This window comes from Prionailurus viverrinus, chromosome A2, assembly GCF_022837055.1.
Source record: "Prionailurus viverrinus isolate Anna chromosome A2, UM_Priviv_1.0, whole genome shotgun sequence".
NCBI classification, from domain to species: domain Eukaryota; kingdom Metazoa; phylum Chordata; class Mammalia; order Carnivora; family Felidae; genus Prionailurus; species Prionailurus viverrinus.
In genome coordinates this window covers 62,458,491-62,475,094 of record NC_062562.1, presented here as the reverse complement: position 1 = coordinate 62,475,094, position 16,604 = coordinate 62,458,491, and the positions used below count along the sequence as shown (strand labels likewise).

The 16,604-nt window shown below is 54.7% G+C and overlaps 1 protein-coding gene across 1 annotated transcript in view; it reads left to right on the top strand.

The window, feature by feature from the left end:
* TNS3 (tensin 3) overlaps positions 1–16,604 on the top strand; it is a 216,389-nt gene that overhangs the window by 94,786 nt on the left and 104,999 nt on the right. Inside the window, exons 6-10 of the mRNA XM_047836463.1 lie at positions 1,547–1,718; positions 3,439–3,489; positions 5,329–5,451; positions 8,781–8,845; positions 11,304–11,387. Coding sequence (XP_047692419.1) covers positions 1,547–1,718; positions 3,439–3,489; positions 5,329–5,451; positions 8,781–8,845; positions 11,304–11,387 — 495 coding nt within the window. The remainder of the gene's footprint in view (positions 1–1,546; positions 1,719–3,438; positions 3,490–5,328; positions 5,452–8,780; positions 8,846–11,303; positions 11,388–16,604) is intronic.

Genomic DNA, 16,604 nt, shown 5'->3' with positions numbered 1-16,604 from the left:
TTTATTTTACTTGGGGGCTGGGGAGAGGGGCAGAGGCAGAGGGAGAGAGAGAATCTTTTAATGTTTGTTTATTTATTTATTATTTATTTATTTATTTATTTATTTATTTATTTTGAGAGAGAGAGAGTCAGAGTGTGAGCGGTGGAGGGGCAGAGAGAGAGGGAGACATAGAATCTGAAGCAGGCTCCAGGCTCTGAGCCATCAGCACAGAGCCCGATGCAGGGCTTGAACTCATGAACCGTGAGATCATGACCTGAGCCGAAGTCAGACGCTCAAGCGACTGAGCCACCCAGGCGCCCCAGGGAGAGAGAGAGAATCTTAAGCGGGCTCCATCCTCAGTGCAGAGCCTGACATGGGGTTTGACCCAGCGACCCTGGGATCATGACCTGAGATGAAATCAAGACTCAGATGCTCAAATGACTGAGCCACCCACATGCCCCAAAACCTGATTTAATTTTTAAAAGTCATCAAAACTCTTTTGTGGCCATATGTACATAAGGCAGAGAAAAAAACATCTTGGTGATGTTTTGCATCCTGATTTGAATAAATCAACTTAAATGACTAAGTTTATGATGCTGGATCTGATGATGTTCCTTCCAGTGGGTATAATAACAGCACCGTAGGTATTCCTAAGAAGCATCTGTCTTCCAGAAGGAAATACTAAAATGTTTATAAATGAGGTGGTAACAATGTCTGGGATTTCTTCACGGCGGCCAAAGTGGTGGATGACGGGGTGTGGGCGAAACGTGTGTTAATGTTGAAGTGAGATGGTGGGTCCGTAGCGGTTGGTTAAACTTTTGTAGGTTTTTGAATTTTCCAAAATTAGGAGAGAAACACCTATAAAAGGGGCAGTCGATAAACAGGTGGCAGCCACAAAGGCTCGAAGCTCCTGGTAGCGATGGCTGTGGACCAAAACCACCTTCCTGTGACTGTCCTGTGTCCCTTTGTGGGTTTTCTGTGGGTCTTACCACGCTGGGGTTGACCCAACACCTCATCCCTGGCCACTGTCAGCCCTGGGGGCCTGCCCTGCCATGAGGATGAGGAGGGAGGGCTCTCAGGACATGATCCCCACGGTGCTGTCCCAGCCTCAGCAGCCCTCCCCTCTGTAGGCCCCGTTGTGGTCGGTGGTCCTGCCTCCGCACCCCTGCCCTCCCACCCCCAACTCCCCAGGAGCCCGCACACAGTAGCCCTGCTGGTAGAGCCGGCCGCCCCTGTGGCTGAGGGGAGGCACCTGTAGGGTGGCCGCCCATACTCCTTCCCAGCGCGTCCCCTCCACGGCCCCCACACCTGTCTCCAGGTGGGGCAGGAAGACCTGAGGACCCGCCACGGGGCCTCTGCTCCCGTCGTCCTGATCCCCAGGAGTGAGGACCAGGCTCCTCCCTCCAGAGTCCGTCCCCTGGGGGTCTCCCTCTGCCGCAGGGCAGGGGCTCCTGTGATGCAAACACACTCAGAATAGACACACAGCCCCCCGGGGGGCTGCTGCCGGGGCTCCCCTGCGAGCAGCCAGTGTGGGCACCTCCGCGTCCTGACCGGCCCCCTCTCCTAGGCCCGTGGTGCTGAGCCCCGCCATGGAGGACGGCCGCGAGCTGGACCTCACCTACATCACTGAGCGCATCATCGCGGTGTCCTTCCCCGCCAGCTGCTCCGAGGAGTCCTACCTGCACAACCTGCAGGAGGTGACGCGCATGCTGAGGTCCAAACACGGGGACAACTACCTGGTGAGTGGGGGGACACCGAATGTGGGGATGGTGGAGGGGGACACTGAGCCTGGGGATGGTGGGGGGGGGAACACTGTGCCTGGGGAGGGTGGGGGGGACACCGAATGTGGGGATGGTGGGGAGGGGACACCGAGCCTGGGGACGATGTGGGGGGGACACTGAGCACAGGGATGGTGCGGGGGGGGCACTGAGCGCGGGGAGAGTAGGAGAGGGGACACTGAGTGCAGGGATGGTGTGGGGGAACACTGGGCACTGTGACTGGGAAGACACTGAGTTTCTGAAATGTGAAGAAACCACTGAGAGTCTTGGGGTGGCCACTGAGCCTGTGGGGTGGCCGTGGTCCCTCACTCTGTGCCTGGCTTCATGGAGATGCCCCGGGGCTCCCTCCCACTGGGGCTTTTGTTCCACGTGCCACCTGCTGTGGCATGAGGTCACGAGTGTCCCCGGGGAAGTGCAGCTGTCCCCTGCCCACGGCCGCTGCCCCTGAGCACGTGGTGGGCAGCCGTCCTGGTGCGCTGGGCGCTCAGCATCAGGAGGGGGCCGCCAGCCCCTGTGGGGTCTGCGTCCCTGCATCACGGCTAAGCCTCTCCCTGCTGCCGACAGCCGGGAACGCGTGTGATGTTGTGGAGGGGGAGAGTCCCCGCTTGGGGGTAAGCGCGGCCAGCGTCTCCCGCATCCCCTGGCTTGCCCTGTGTGTTCCCGCCGTGGCAGCCCCAGGGGAGCGGCCCCGTGTGATCTTGGGTTAAATTACAACCCCTCACGCCTCCGCTGCACCTGCCCCGACGCTGTTCTTATCTCCATCCAAGCAGCTAATCTTCGCTCTAAACGACAAGGCCGTTATTGTGCCCTTATCGGTCTCAGATGACTAATCGGCCGCCTGCTGCCTGCGAACGAGGCAGGGCGAGCGGAGGTGACCCCGCGTCGCTTCCCACAGGCTGTGCCGGCCCGGAGCTGAGTGGTCAGGGTCGGGCTGGAGCCGCGCCGTCCTGGCTCCTAGGTCCCTCAGACGCCAGTCCTTGGCATGATGACCTGGCTGCGGACAGGGGAAAGCCTGTCCTAGCCGAGAGCGTCACACTCTTGTCCCATCACACTCTTGTCCCAGGGGCTTCCTTTGTCCCCAAGGCCCTGCAGGAACTGTTTGCCCCGTCCTGATGCCTGGCCCAGGGGTCAGCGCACGGCTGGTCCCCTGCAGTTGTCCTCTGAGACCCGGGAGGGCTCTGGGCCCCGGACACGTGGCTGTAGGGCCAGAGCCTACCCCTGGCCCCCGCCAACAGTGAGGGCAGCGGTCCCTGCCTTGTTTTGGGACAAGGACCCTTAGGACCCTTTGGAAATGTCTGAAGAAAGACCCGTGTACGTGTCTGGTACAGATCTGAGTTAAGAATCCTGGGTGGGCTCATCTCTTCCCTGTCTACACCTGCATCCTCTGATGGACATGCAGCCAGTATAACTAATTGAACCCGCAGGCCGTTGAACGAGGCTGCCCAGGGTGACGGGTCTTATCAGGCAGGAGGGCTCTTGGCTCTGAGGAAAGCGGGTGGCGAACCGCACCAGCTGGACAGGCCCCTGCGCTCAGCTGTCCTCCGTTCCTACGTACAATTCCACCTTTTATCATTCTCGGTACCTCGAAGGCAGGCGGCGGGTGAATGTGAAAACCAGCGGTTTCCTCTTTGACCTCCGAGGACCCTGAGTTGTCTGACGGCTTGTTCCTTCCCCTTTACAGGTGTTAAACCTTTCCGAAAAGAGGTACGACCTTACGAAGCTTAACCCAAAGGTACGGACCTTCACCCTTTATATTCTGAGTTTTGTTTTATCAAACGTGCATGATGTGTATCTGCTGGTGCGGAAGCTGTTCCCGGCAAGCCTTTGTGGGATGTGACGTCATTAGGGGAATCAGGAACTGCCCTTATCTGGGGGTTATTTTTAAATCAGCTGCTTTAGGGGCGCCTGCTTGGCTCAGTCGGTTAAGTGTCCAACTTCGGCTCAGGTCATGATCTCACAGTCCGTGGGTTCAAGCCCCGCGTCAGGCTCCGCACTGACAGCTCAGAGCCTGGAGCCTGCTTCGGATTCTGTGTGTGTGTCTCTCTCTCTGCCCCTCCCCTGCTCATACTCTGTCTTTCTCTGTCCCAAAAATAAATAAAAACATTAAAAAAAATTTTTTTTAAGTAAATCAGCTGCTTTAGTCTGAAAGAAGTACACATTTGCCAGAAGTTGCAGAAATATACAGAGAGAGCCCACTTGTCCCGGCCCCTGTCTTCCCCCGGGCAGAACTAATGATAAGTAATAAAATGTCGATGCCAGAAGTCGACGTTGGCGTGATCCGCAGACTGCATTCAGCCTTTCCTGGGTTTACACACATGTGTGCACAAGCGTGTGTGCACACGCGTGTGGCGTCTCCTCTGCCAGGATCTCCCGCCTGCCACCTGTTTCGTTCTCCCTCCGTTATTCTTAGTTGTCAAGATTTAGGGGAAATTTTTGAAATTGCTCACGTGTGTAAGTGATGGCATAAACAGCATACGTGATCCACACGTGGGAACGTTCTGCAGCCACTGGGATAAGACAGTAGCGTCTCCACTATGTGGACAAAAACCTCAGGGCGTCACCTAAATGCTACAGCTGTTCCCCCGAGTGGCGGAAGGGGGTATGTGATATTTTTTAGCTTGCCGGCATTTCTCTGAAATTTTCCATTGTTTCATGTTACTTCTGTTACTCCTAGGGAAGGGAGCTCGGCCTTCCCTTCCCCTTCAAGAAAGGAAAAGGAAAATAGAAAGTGTTTTGCGTCGCGGGGCAGGGGCGGGTGCTGGTGTTGGTGTCAGGCGATGAGGACCTTCTCTGTTCCGGCTCCAGATTGAAGCCGGGGCTCAAGGCGCTTCCTCCTTTGTGGGCCCGCTTCTGTCCTTTGAGGACCGTGTTTCTCCCAAGTGCACCCAGTGGGCCTCTCTCTGAGATGTTATCTGCACGCTGCGTGGGGAACGGCTCCCTGAATTTCCCCAAGCTGAGATTTTCGTCTGCCCGGAGGGATTTTTGGCAGTAGCTCCGGCCAAGAACTCCAGTTTCAGATCTGACCGGGCCTTGGCTCTCCCCACGAGCCCCATTAGCGGCTCTGAAAGTCCTTTCTAGAATTGCCATATCAGCTACAAAAAGCAGAGTAGTTGTCTCACGGGGCAACATAATCCTTCACGTTTTTCTTTCCAGTGAAGGAGCCTGGCCACAATTTCCAGCAGGTTTTATTTATTTTAATTTTTTAAAATAAGTTTTATCATTATTATTTTTTATTTTAGAGAGGGCGTGCACACGTGTGTGCACGAGGTGGGGAGGGGCAGAGAGAGAGGTGGGGAGAGAGAGAATCAACCCCAAGCAGGCTCCACACTGTCAGCACAGAGCCTGACGTGGGGCTTGAACTCACAACCCTAGGATCATGATCTGAGCCGAAATCAAGAGTCAGATGCTCAACCGACTGGGCCACCCCAGGGCCTTCCCAGCAGGTTTTAGAAGAGGAACACGGCCCAGTGTTCCTTACTGTTAGATGAAATATAGATAGAAGGGCCGTGGTGGGGTGCCTGGTGCCACCAGAGCCCCCAAGAGGACCCCCGGGGCCCGTGTCTCGTTGCAGATTCTGGACGTGGGCTGGCCCGAGCTACATGCGCCACCCCTGGACCAGGTGTGCACCGTCTGCAAGGCGCAGGAGTCCTGGCTGAACAGTGACCCCCAGCACGTGGTTGTCATCCATTGCAGGGTGAGTGCCACCTCGCACCTGGGGTGGAGGGCAGGGTGGAGGAGGCTGGGGGCGGGGGCCCGGAGACCACCCGTCACACCCATGGCGCTGTCCATCGGCCTCTGTGGTCACGTTCGCGCACTTGTCCTTAAAAATGAAGAGCCATCATTCCCCCCTCCCAGAGTTTGGCTCCAGAGTTTGTGGGACTTGGGTTGCTGAACACGTAGCTGAACATTTTGAAGCGAATGAAGGGCAGGAATGATAGCAAACCATTTTATCTTCCCGCCATTTTAAAAGAAAGCCCTTTAAAAAATTTTTTGACTGTTTATTTTTGAGAGAGAGAGAGAGAGAGAGAGAGAGAGAGAGAGACAGACAGAGCATGAGCAGGGGAGGGGCAGAGAGAGAGGGAGACCTGAAGAATCTGAAGCAGGCTCCAGGCTCCAAGCTGTCAGCACAGAGTCCAACGCGGGGCTCGAACCCACAAACCGCGAGGTCATGACCTGAGCTGAAGTTGGACACTTACCTGACTGAGCCCCCAGGCGCCCCAAGAAAGCCCTTTGAGAAGGAAAAGGGTGCTGTTAGGATGGACAGCAGTGGGCTGGAGGTGCCGTCTGACTCCTGCTGTGATGTACCTACCCCCACGCTGCGGGCAGGATGCTGTTGCAAACGTGGTCGTCCCCGGCCGGCAGCTGGATGGGGACCGGACGTGGCCACCCCCTTGCAGGCTGGCGGGTGCTGGCCGTGGGGGCACTGTCCGGGCTGCGCCTGGCCTCCGACCACCTGGGATCTTTTCTCTTCTCTGGTTTCGCACGGCCTCCCTGCATTCCCTGGCTTCTTGGATCTGGCTGGCGTGGAGTGCAGCCAGACGGAGAGCGGATTTCCCGAGCGGGGAAGCCCGTGGCCCATACCCTCCATGTGGGAGGTGCTTTGGGAAAGGACAGTGCGGTGGGTGGTCTGCTCCCCATTTTGTCCCTTATACACCGTGTTCTGTGACCGTCAGAGCATCTTGAAAGCGTTGACATTTCCTTCTTGGGATGTCTCCTTTTCAGATCTTTTCACGTTCCAAAGCTGCACGAAAATCCATCGCGTTATGGAGTTTAGTTTCAGAGAACCTCCCCCTTGGGCTGTGTGGGGCTTTCTGCACAGTCTCCCCCCAGGGTACAAAGACCCCCTGTTCTGGGGGCAGTGGGACACCTCCCGGCCCCCCTCATGGAGTGCGGTGGCTCCCAGCTTGGAGGAAAGCCTGTCAGGTGCACACGAAAGGGGACGACGTTTCTTTCTTTGCTTTTCTTGCTTTTTCTCATTTCTAACTTGATTTTCCTTCTCCATCAAACAGCCAGCCAGGCCCCCCACTAGTTTTCTTACAAAACTAAGCTAAGTGGAGCTTTTCAGGATTGCATTAGATGGAAGGACCTTCTCTCCGAATTTGCGTCTTGCTGCAAACTTCAAAAGAAGATAGGCTTTTTAAGTTTTTAACCAATTCTTGTTAATTAAAACAAACGGGTCTTCGTTAGCCGTGGCCTGGTGACTTTGGTGGAGCGACGGTGATGTCCCTGTGGCTCATAGGCCCCCAGGCCGGGCCCCCGGAGGATTCTGGCACACTAGACCTTGAGAGTTCTGGAAAACCTTGCACCGTTCTGGGGGCGTGGAAGCCATTCCCGAGGCGTTCTAGAAAACGTGCTGTGAGAGAGAAGCCCCTTCTGAGTGTGAACTTTAGATGTCGGCGTTAACAGAAGTTCATCTTGATCGTAGCAGGGGTGACATCGGGGACTTGGCCAAAACCTGCAAGCTCAGCAGAGTGTGTGTTTCCTTCCGCACGTGCCGGGAATGCGGGCAGAGCTGGGGCTCTTGGCCTCGGGGGTGGGGGGCAGACACGGGTCAGCCCTGCAATGGTCCCACTCTCCCGTCTGCTGCGAAGGGTAGGGGTTGTGCAGTTTTGCCCCTAGTCTCCTTCACTGGCCACCCACCACCTGGTAGCTGCTGACTGAGCAGAAGGTTCTTCTAGAAGATTCCATGCCCACAGCGTCTGGTTTTGAGTCTCTGCAAAGGACTTACCTTCAGCAACTTGTGCAGTCAGTGATTCTGACAACTGTGGAGGACGGACAGCTGGTGGAGTTGAACCTTTCAGAGTCTCGTGTGAGCACCACAGAGACCATGAGTGACCGAGCGCGGTGGCCGTGAATGTCCCATGAGTGCCCCACCGGGCTGAGGGGCTGTTTGCTAGCAGTGGGTTTGTGCCAGTAAATGGCGTGTGTATGTGCACCTGACTTGCATGGGCAGAGAGCTGCCCACTCCTGGGTGACATTCCCACGTGGTGTGGGTCCTCAGAGCTGTGAATGGATCTGCTTGGCCATTTCTTCTCGAGGACCGACGTGGGGGCCTGCATGCTGGTGCCCCTGCCATTTTGGCTTCATGCACCTCTACGTCCGGGTTGGCTGACTTTTCATGAAAAACCCAGACTGAATATTTTGAGCTTTTGCGGGTGCGGGGTGACCGTAACTGCTCACACCTGCCATTGACGGTGGAAATACCCCTTGTGCACCTAAGCAGATGGGCATGGCCGGGGTCAAACAGTGACAGCTGACCTTTAGGTGACTGTCACATGTTACAGATGTCATAGTTTTGCTTCTTCTTCAACTGTTCAGAAACATAGCCCTGGGCTCGCAGGTTGTGTGGACACAGGTAGTGGGCAGAAGGGGCTGGTGGAGTGTGGTTTGCTGACTGCTGGGCTGGGTTGTGGCAGTATGTTCCAGAAGGTGGCAGGCGGCCTGTCACAGTGGTGGTGTTGCCATACACCCAGTCCTGTGGGTCCCGTTGGCCCGTGGTTCCAGCTGGCTGCCGCGTCTGGACTGTGTGTGTCTGTGGTCACGGACTGAGCCCCTGCATTCTTGGGCCACGGTCCCTGTGTGTAACCAGGCAGGGCTGGGTAAGCGGTGGCAGGGGTGAGGTGCTGCCAGCACGCTGGCATCTGCCCTCCGGGCTTTCCAGGCTGCATGTGCGGCCCTCATAACCTCGACCTGTGGGGCGGGGCTTCAGCTCACTTGCAGGCGAGTCTACACCCATTGCGTGCCTACCCCCGCACATGCTGCTGGTCCCCAGTGGGAGATGGCGAGCTGACCGGCCACCTCCGTGCAGATCTGCCCCATGCCCCAGGTGGCACCTGCCGTGGGCACCCGGTGTGCACGCTGCCTGCCCGCTGGATGCTGCCATCCCCAGATCGGGGACCGGCGGAGGCTGACGGTGGCTACCCCCCCCTCCCCCCCACAAAGCGGGCTTTTTGTCATCTGCAAGCGTTCCGTCTCTGTGGTGTGAGTCCAGAGAAACTGAGCCCCTCTTTTTGTCTCCTGCAGGGCGGAAAGGGACGCATTGGCGTGGTGATATCGTCGTACATGCACTTCACCAACGTGTCGGCCAGGTACGAGGGGCGTCCGAGCTGCCCTGGGCGGCAGAAGCTTCGTGACGGGGTGGGAGGCTCGGCCGGCCCTCGGGGCGGGCAAAGCGCCCCGCTAGTGGTTGGCGCTGCTGAGAAGGACGTGCAGGTGTCTGATTGACCCCGACGTCGCCTTGAGGCAGCTGGTGAGCGCTCCCTCGTTCTGTGACAAAAACAGCAGGGACGGACGTCACCTGTCTTAAGAGCGAGAGCCGTGTAGCCTCCCTGGATACCTTGTACCTTGTCAAGACGAGTGGCCATGGCAGTTTGCGTGTCCTTGGCATCTGGAATGTACTTTGCAAGTTGGTCTTTTCTCCCTCAATCCTCCTGAGTAACCCAGGGGGTGAACCAGTCACCGCTCACGCTTTACCGATGGGGAAACCAAGGCTCGGGGAGCTGTCTCCGGTCCCCTCTGGTGTCCGGGGGCCGGAAGAGCCACCACGGGACCCTTGGCCGGGACGTGGGGCGCAGGAGGCTGGCGGAAACCTCCTGGTGCGAACCACTCACGCCGCAACCCAGCCCAGAGTGTCGTTCCCTGTGGGTTTGCGTCCACACGTACCTTCCCGTGAGGCGGGAGCTGCCCCAGTTATGAGGACACGTGCCCTGTTCATAGCGGCCCACGGATCCTGGCCTCGCCAGTGCCAAGGAGTGAAATTTGACTTCCCAAATGTTTTCTCTGGACGTGGACCAGGGAGCTTGGGGCTGCCGGCGGGGGGAACCCAGCCTCCCCTGCAAACCGGATCGCCCCTCACTGATAGTCAGCGTCTGGGCGTGTGCCAGACTCCGAGGCTCTTGCTCACTTGCACTCCCTCCGCCGAGCCACAGCGTGCGACACAGACCACGTGCCGCCTGCACAGCGTCGCCCCCTGTTTCTGCCGCAGCCACGTGGCTGCACCTGCAACCTGGGCTCCATGGGCGGGGGCTCACCTGGCAGGTCAGGGGGCACAGAGCCCAGCGGCTTCGAGCCCTAGAGCACCCACAACACCCCTCCTCAATCCTCCATTTTTCTCCATAGTCGGGGCCCATCTCCACCACAGAGTCGAGCCATTTTCACGAACCTTAGAGCCATGGGGTCCTCGCCTGCGAAGGGGGGAATGGTGGCTGAGCCTTGTGGGGTTTTGTGGCCGTTCAGTGCATCGTGGCATGTAACGTCCAGTACCAGTACTCGGGTATTTGCCGCTGTTAATGCTGTTGGCAGCCGCACGAGTAACGGTGTTAAGTACTTCTCGCTAAAATGGAGCGACACCTGCCTTTCTGTTTTCTTAAAAAAATTTTTTAATGTTTATTTGTTTGAGAGGGAGAGAGAGGCAGAATCCAAAGCAGGCTGACCTGAGCCGAAGTTGGACGCTTAACTGACTGAGCCACCCAGGCACCCCTGGAGCACGCGTTTTTAAGAGCTCTGTCGTGAAACCGTGCTCCAGATCAGATCCGAAACTGGAAATCAAACAGTAGGGAGGATGCTCGTGTATCGGCTCCCTGAAGACGAGCAATCACAGAGACCGTCCCTGGGAACACTCCTGATGCTAACAGTGATGTCAATACTGAACATGCACAGGCCCAGATGCGTTATCAGTGTCCCATGTTTAGTGGGACACGAGAGCTCTGGGGAAAGGAGTGCTTACAAGCGAACGGGTGGATATGTAACCGTACTTTCCAGCTTGAAAACATAAGCCCTTGACATGGTAAATATTCAGAGCTTGAGGGGATCTTCCGTACGGGACCACCCCATCAGTCCAGCTTTAAGACAAACGCAGGCGGTGAAATACCCATTTTCTGGAGGTGCATGTACACGCGCTAAGGGGAGGGCTCACCCGTAGATCACATTTCCAAGGAAGCTTTTTGCTGCGACCTCTTGTACCCACGTTCCACGATTCATCTGAGTCAGATCAGGCAGGCCCGTGAAATGCCCCGTTATGGGGTCTCCTGGATCCTGCTGCGTGCGCTGGTGGGCGTTGTAGAGCTGAGGTCAGCGTGGGATTGTTGGTGAGCAGCGTTCCCTGTGGTGGTCACCTCGGAACCATGATGGCGCAGACTTCTGACCCTCCCCCCCCCCCGGCCTGCTGACAGTCGTGACCCCCCCGCGGGTCCCACACTGCTCTCCGGGGGCTTGCTGGGTGTTGCTGACTGTAGAGCTCTGACTGTGCCCCAAACCCCGGTGATCCGAAGACTCAGGCGGGGCCCATGGAAGCCACCTGCTGTTTGGGACAACGCTCCAGACCTGCAGTCCTGGCTTCCACGGTGGCCCGAACATACTCCCGGGATTGGGGTCCAAGAGGAGATGCTAATGCTAGGCTGGGGTGCACGTGTGCAGGCGCGGCAGAGGTGGGGCTCCCGTGGGGGCCGGTCACTCAGGACAGCCATACCACCTGTCCCGTGTCACCCCCGCCGTCTGTGACTCCACGGGGTTAACGCCGTGTCTCCGTCCGTCTCTCTCCTTCCCCAGCGCCGACCAGGCCCTGGATAGATTTGCGATGAAGAAGTTCTACGATGATAAAGTTTCAGATTTAATGCAGCCGTCCCAGAAACGGTACGTACGTGTCCCCATGCCTGAGTGAACAGGTGGGTGAGATTTCATATTTCAAAAGGTGGGGACAGAAGAGGCGCCTCCCCTGACCAGGCAAGAATGGGAGGGGAGGGCCGGCCGGGTGCCCAGCGGTGGAGATGAGCCACTGTGTGTGGGTGGGAGGGGAGCCCCCCACCCCGGCTGGCTCTGAGAGGGGGACCCAGGTGTCCTTACCGCACGCTTGGCGCAGGGGTGGATTTGTGCCCTGACGCTGGAACTGGTCTGCCGGGTCGGTGAACTGTGTCTGTAATCTGCTGGTGGGTGGAGGTTCTGGGCTGTGCAGGCCACGTGGTCTCTGTCACGGCTGTCCTCGCGGGAGAGCGGCACAGGCATTCGGAAATGAGCGAACGTGGCTCTGTGGCAGGTTTGTGGTTGGCCCCGACCCCTGTGCTAGACGCTCAGCTCCTGAGCCCGGGGCGTCTTCCATCATGCTAGCCTCCCTGGCCCGCCCACCACCCTCTCTCTGGAGCCCCTGGGATGCTCGGTGTGCGGGGCTGGAAGGGCCCTGGGACAGCCGACTCTCTTGCCTTGTGTCCCTGGGGGAGTGCACGCCGCCCTCCGTGCCCAGCTGAAGAAGGCGGACCGGGTCAGGGTGTGCGCAGTGGGTCAGGGTCCAGCGAGAGGGGTCCTGGGCGGCCTCCTCCCAGCCCCACGTCTTGCCGACAGTGACACGGAGCCGGGCACACAGCCTCTGTGCTTCTATTTTAAGGCTGACAGCAGGGGATTTGCCAAGGATGGCCGAGGCAGTTGCCAGGATGGCTTTCTGTCTCCTGCACCTGCTTCCCCAGCCTCCGAGGGAATCCTTGGGGTGGCTCACAGGTGTGTTTCAGTTCCATCCGGGAGAGGGATTTCAAGGACCACCAAAGGCACTGCCTCCTTTTTTCCTGGGTGTTTCCCATGTCCAGGTCCGTGTGTGTTCAGACCCGGCTGTATGGGTGGTGTGGGACCCTGAGTCTGAACCCACTCTGAGCCACACACCCCACAAGGGAGAGTGAGTCACTTGCAAGAAACCCAGCGTTTCATTAGTATTATAGGTACACCGAGCCCCTCGTTCTGTTTTGAACCCTGACGTGGCGTTTCCCTGTTGAGCCCTTTCCAGGGTGGCAGCAGACGTTCCCGTGTGGGTGTGACTTAAACTAGGAGGGAGCCCTCCGGATGCTCTGCTCCTGCCAGGGAAGAGGGGTTCCCATTTCTCCCCTGCCCCTCCCCCTGTCCTCCTCTCCCCTCTCCTATCCTTCTGCTCCTCCTCTCTTCCTCCTCCTCTTCCCCCTCCCTCCTCCACGTCCTTCCTTTTCTTCCTCCACCTCTTCCTTTTACCTCTTCCTCCTCTTTCCTTTTTCCTTCCCCCCTCCCTCCTCTTGCTTCTCCTTCTCCTCTCCCTCCTCCTCCTCCTCCTCCCCCTCCTCCTCTCCTCCCCCTCCTCCTCCTCCCCCCTCCTCCTCCCTCTTCCTCCTCCTCCTCTCTTCTTTTTCTTCCTTTTCCTCCTCCCTCCTTCTTCCTTCCTCCCCCTCCTCCTCCTCTCCCGCCTTTTGCCCATCCAGTAACCCCTGCCTCTGGCAACCACCAATGTGTTCTCTGTGTCTGTGAGCTTTGGAGCTTGTTTTATTTGTTCATTTGTTTTGTTTTCTGGTTCAACATGTAAGTGAAGTCATAGGATATTTGTTTTTCTCTGTTGGAGATTTTACTTTACATAGTAGTCTCCATCCAAGTTGTTGCAGATGTTAGGATTTCTTTCTTGTTTTTAGAGCTGATTAACATCCTGTGGTATATCTATGCCACACCTTTATTCGTCTGTCCTTTGATAGACACTTAGGCTGTTTCCATCAGTTACCATCAGTAATGCTGCAGTAACCACGGGTGCAGATGACCTTTTCTTTCTTTCTTTCTTTCTTTCTTTCTTTCTTTCTTTCTTTCTTTTAATGTTTTTGATGTCTATTTACTTTTGAGAGGGAGAGACATACAGAGTGAGAGCAGGGGAGGGGCAGAGAGAGAGGGAGACACAGAATCCAAAACAGGCTCCAGTCTCTGAGCTGTCAGCACAGAGCCCGACGCGGGGCTTGAACTCAGGAACCCTGAGATCATGACCTGAGCTAAGTCGGATGCTCAACTGACTGAGCCATCCAGGTGCCCCCAGATGATCTTTTCAAGTAGGTGTTTTGTTTTCATCGGCAAAATACCCATACGTGGAGTTACCAGACCATATGGTAGTTCTATTTTTAACTTTTTGAGGAACCTCCACACGGTTTTCCATAGTGACTGCACCAGTTTGCATTCCCAGCAACAGCCCAAGGGCGTTCCTTTTTCTCCGCATCCTTGCCAACACCTGTAGTTTCCGGTGCTGTTATTTTTGCTGTTCTGACAGGTGTCACGTGGTATCTCATGGTGGTTTTGATTTACATTTCCCTGATGATCAGTGATTTGAGCATCTTTCCATGTGTCTGTGGGCCGTGTGGATGTCTTCTTTGGAGAACTGTCTGTTCATGTCTTCTGCCCATTTTCAATTGGATTATTGTTTTTTTGTTTGTTTTTGTTCTTTTTGCTGTGGCGCTGTATCCCTTCTGCATATATTTTCGATATCAACCCCTTATTAACCACATTGTGTAAGTATCTTCTCCCATTCTGTGGGCCGCCTCGTCCTTTTGATGATGGACTCTTCCGCTGTGTGGAAGTTGTTTTAGTTTGATGCGATCCCATGTGTTTATTTTTGCTTTGGTGTCCGATTAAAAACGTCATCACAGGGGCGCCTGGGTGGCGCAGTCGGTTAAGCGTCCGACTTCAGCCAGGTCACGATCTCGCGGTCCGGGAGTTCGAGCCCCGCGTCGGGCTCTGGGCTGATGGCTCAGAGCCTGGTGCCTGTTTCTGATTCTATGTCTCCCTCTCTCTCTGCCCCTCCCCCGTTCATGCTCTGTCTCTCTCTGTCCCAAAAAATAAATAAACGTTGAAAAAAAAAATTAAAAAAAAAAAAAACGTCATCACCAAGACTGGTGTCTTCTTCTAGGATTTTTATGGTTTCAGGTCTTATGTTCAAGTCTTCAATCCATTTTGAGTTTAGTTTGTGCACGGGGTAAGACAGTGGCCCCGTTTTCTCAACACTGTTGATTGAGGAGACTGCTTTCTTCCATTGTATATTCTTGGCTCCTTTGTCATAAACGAATTGACCAGACGTGCGTGGGCTTATTTCTGGGCTCTCTCTTCTGTTCCATTGACCTGTTTTGATGCCAGTGCCGTACTGTCTTGTTTACTACAGTTTTGTAACTTAGTTTGAAATCGGGAAGTGTTACACCTCTGGCTTTGTTATTTTTTCTCAAGACTGCTTTGGCTGTCTAGGCTCATTTGTGGTTCCATGTGAACTTTAAGGTGCTTTTTTGTTAGTTTGCTTTTTGCTATTTCTCTGACGAAAAATGCCATTGGAATTTTGATAGGGTTTGCATTGAATCTGTAACTTCCTTTTGGTAGGATGGACACTTTAACGATATTGTTCTTCCCAATCCATCAGCATGGAACGTTTTTCTGTTTGTGTCTTTAGTTTTTTCCATCAGCGTCTTACGGTTTTTAGCGTACTGGTCTTCCACTGCTTTGGTTAAGTTTATTTCTAGCCGTTTCATTCATTTTGATGCAGTTGTGAATGGGTTCTTTCTTTCTTTTTTTTTTATAAAAAAAATTTTTTTTAAGTTTATTTATCACAGAGAAGACAGCATGAGTGGAAGAGGGGCAGAGAGAGAGGCAGACAGAGAATCCCAAGCAGGCTCTGTGCTGCTAGCACAAAGCCTGACGCGGGGCTTGAACTCACAAAACCGCGAAATCATGCCCTGAGCTGAAACCAGGAGTCAGATGGACGCTTAACTGAGCCACCCAGTCACCCCTGGGCTGTTTCTTAATTTCTCTTTCTGGTAGTACATTCTTAGCTGTCTAGAAATGCAACCTGTTGATGTATGTTAATTTTGTATGCTTCAACTTTACAAAATTAAAAAAAAATTTTTTTTACTGTTTATTTGTTTTCAAGAAAGAGAGAGAGAGAGAGAGAGAGCGAGCATGAGCAGGGGAGGGGCAGAGGGAGAGGGAGACATAGAATCCGAAGCAGGTTCCAGGCTCAATCTGCCAGCACAGAGCCCAATGTGGGGCTTGAGATCATGACCTGAGCCGAAGTCAGATGCTTAACTGACTGAGCCCCTCAGGCGCCCCAACAACTTTACCAAATTCATTTATTAGTCATAACAATTTTTGAAGGGAGGATTAGGGTTTTCTATGTATAATATCATGTCACCCACAAACCATGACAGTTTTAAATCTTTCTGATTTGGATGCCTCTCGTTTCTTTTTCTTGTCTGATTGCTGTGGCTAGGACTTCAACACTATGTTGAATAAAAGTAGCAAGGGTGGGCATCCCTGTCTTGTTCCTGATCTTGGAGAAAAAGCTGTCAGCTTCTCAGCATTGGGTACGACGTTTGCTGCGGGCTTGTCATGCATGGCCTTCGTTATATGGAGGCGTGCTCCTTGTATACCCACTTTGTTGAGACTTTTTATCATAAACCAATGTTGTATTTTGTCCAGTGTTTTTTCTGCATCTGTTGACACCATCATATGGTTTGTATTTCTATCCACTCAAAATGCTCAGCACCCACCAAGGAAGAATGTTTGCCTTATTTTCTTCTTTTTGCTCTTAGGATTTACTGTAGCTTTTTTTTAAAAATTTTTTTAAACATTTATTCATTTTCGAGAGACAGAAACAGAGCACGAGCAGGGGAGGGACAAAGAGAGAGGGAGGCACAGAATCCGAAGCAGGCTTCAGGCTCTGAGCTGTCAGCACAGAGCCTGATGCGGGGCTCGAACTCGCGGACCGTGAGATCATGGCTTGAGCCGAAGTCGGACGCTTAACCAGCTGAACCACGCAGGTGCCCTTTTACCGTAGCTTTTTTTTGTTTTTTGTTTTTTGTTTTTTAAATTTTTTTTTTCCAACGTTTATTTATTTTTGGGACAGAGAGAGACAGAGCATGAATGGGGGAGGGGCAGAGAGAGAGGGAGACACAGAATCGGAAACAGGCTCCAGGCTCTGAGCCATCAGCCCAGAGCCCGACGCGGGGCTCGAACTCACGGACCGCGAGTTCATGACCTGGCTGAAGTCGGATGCTTAACCGACTGCGCCACCCAGGCGCCCCTACCGTAGCTTTTTAATAGCAGTGC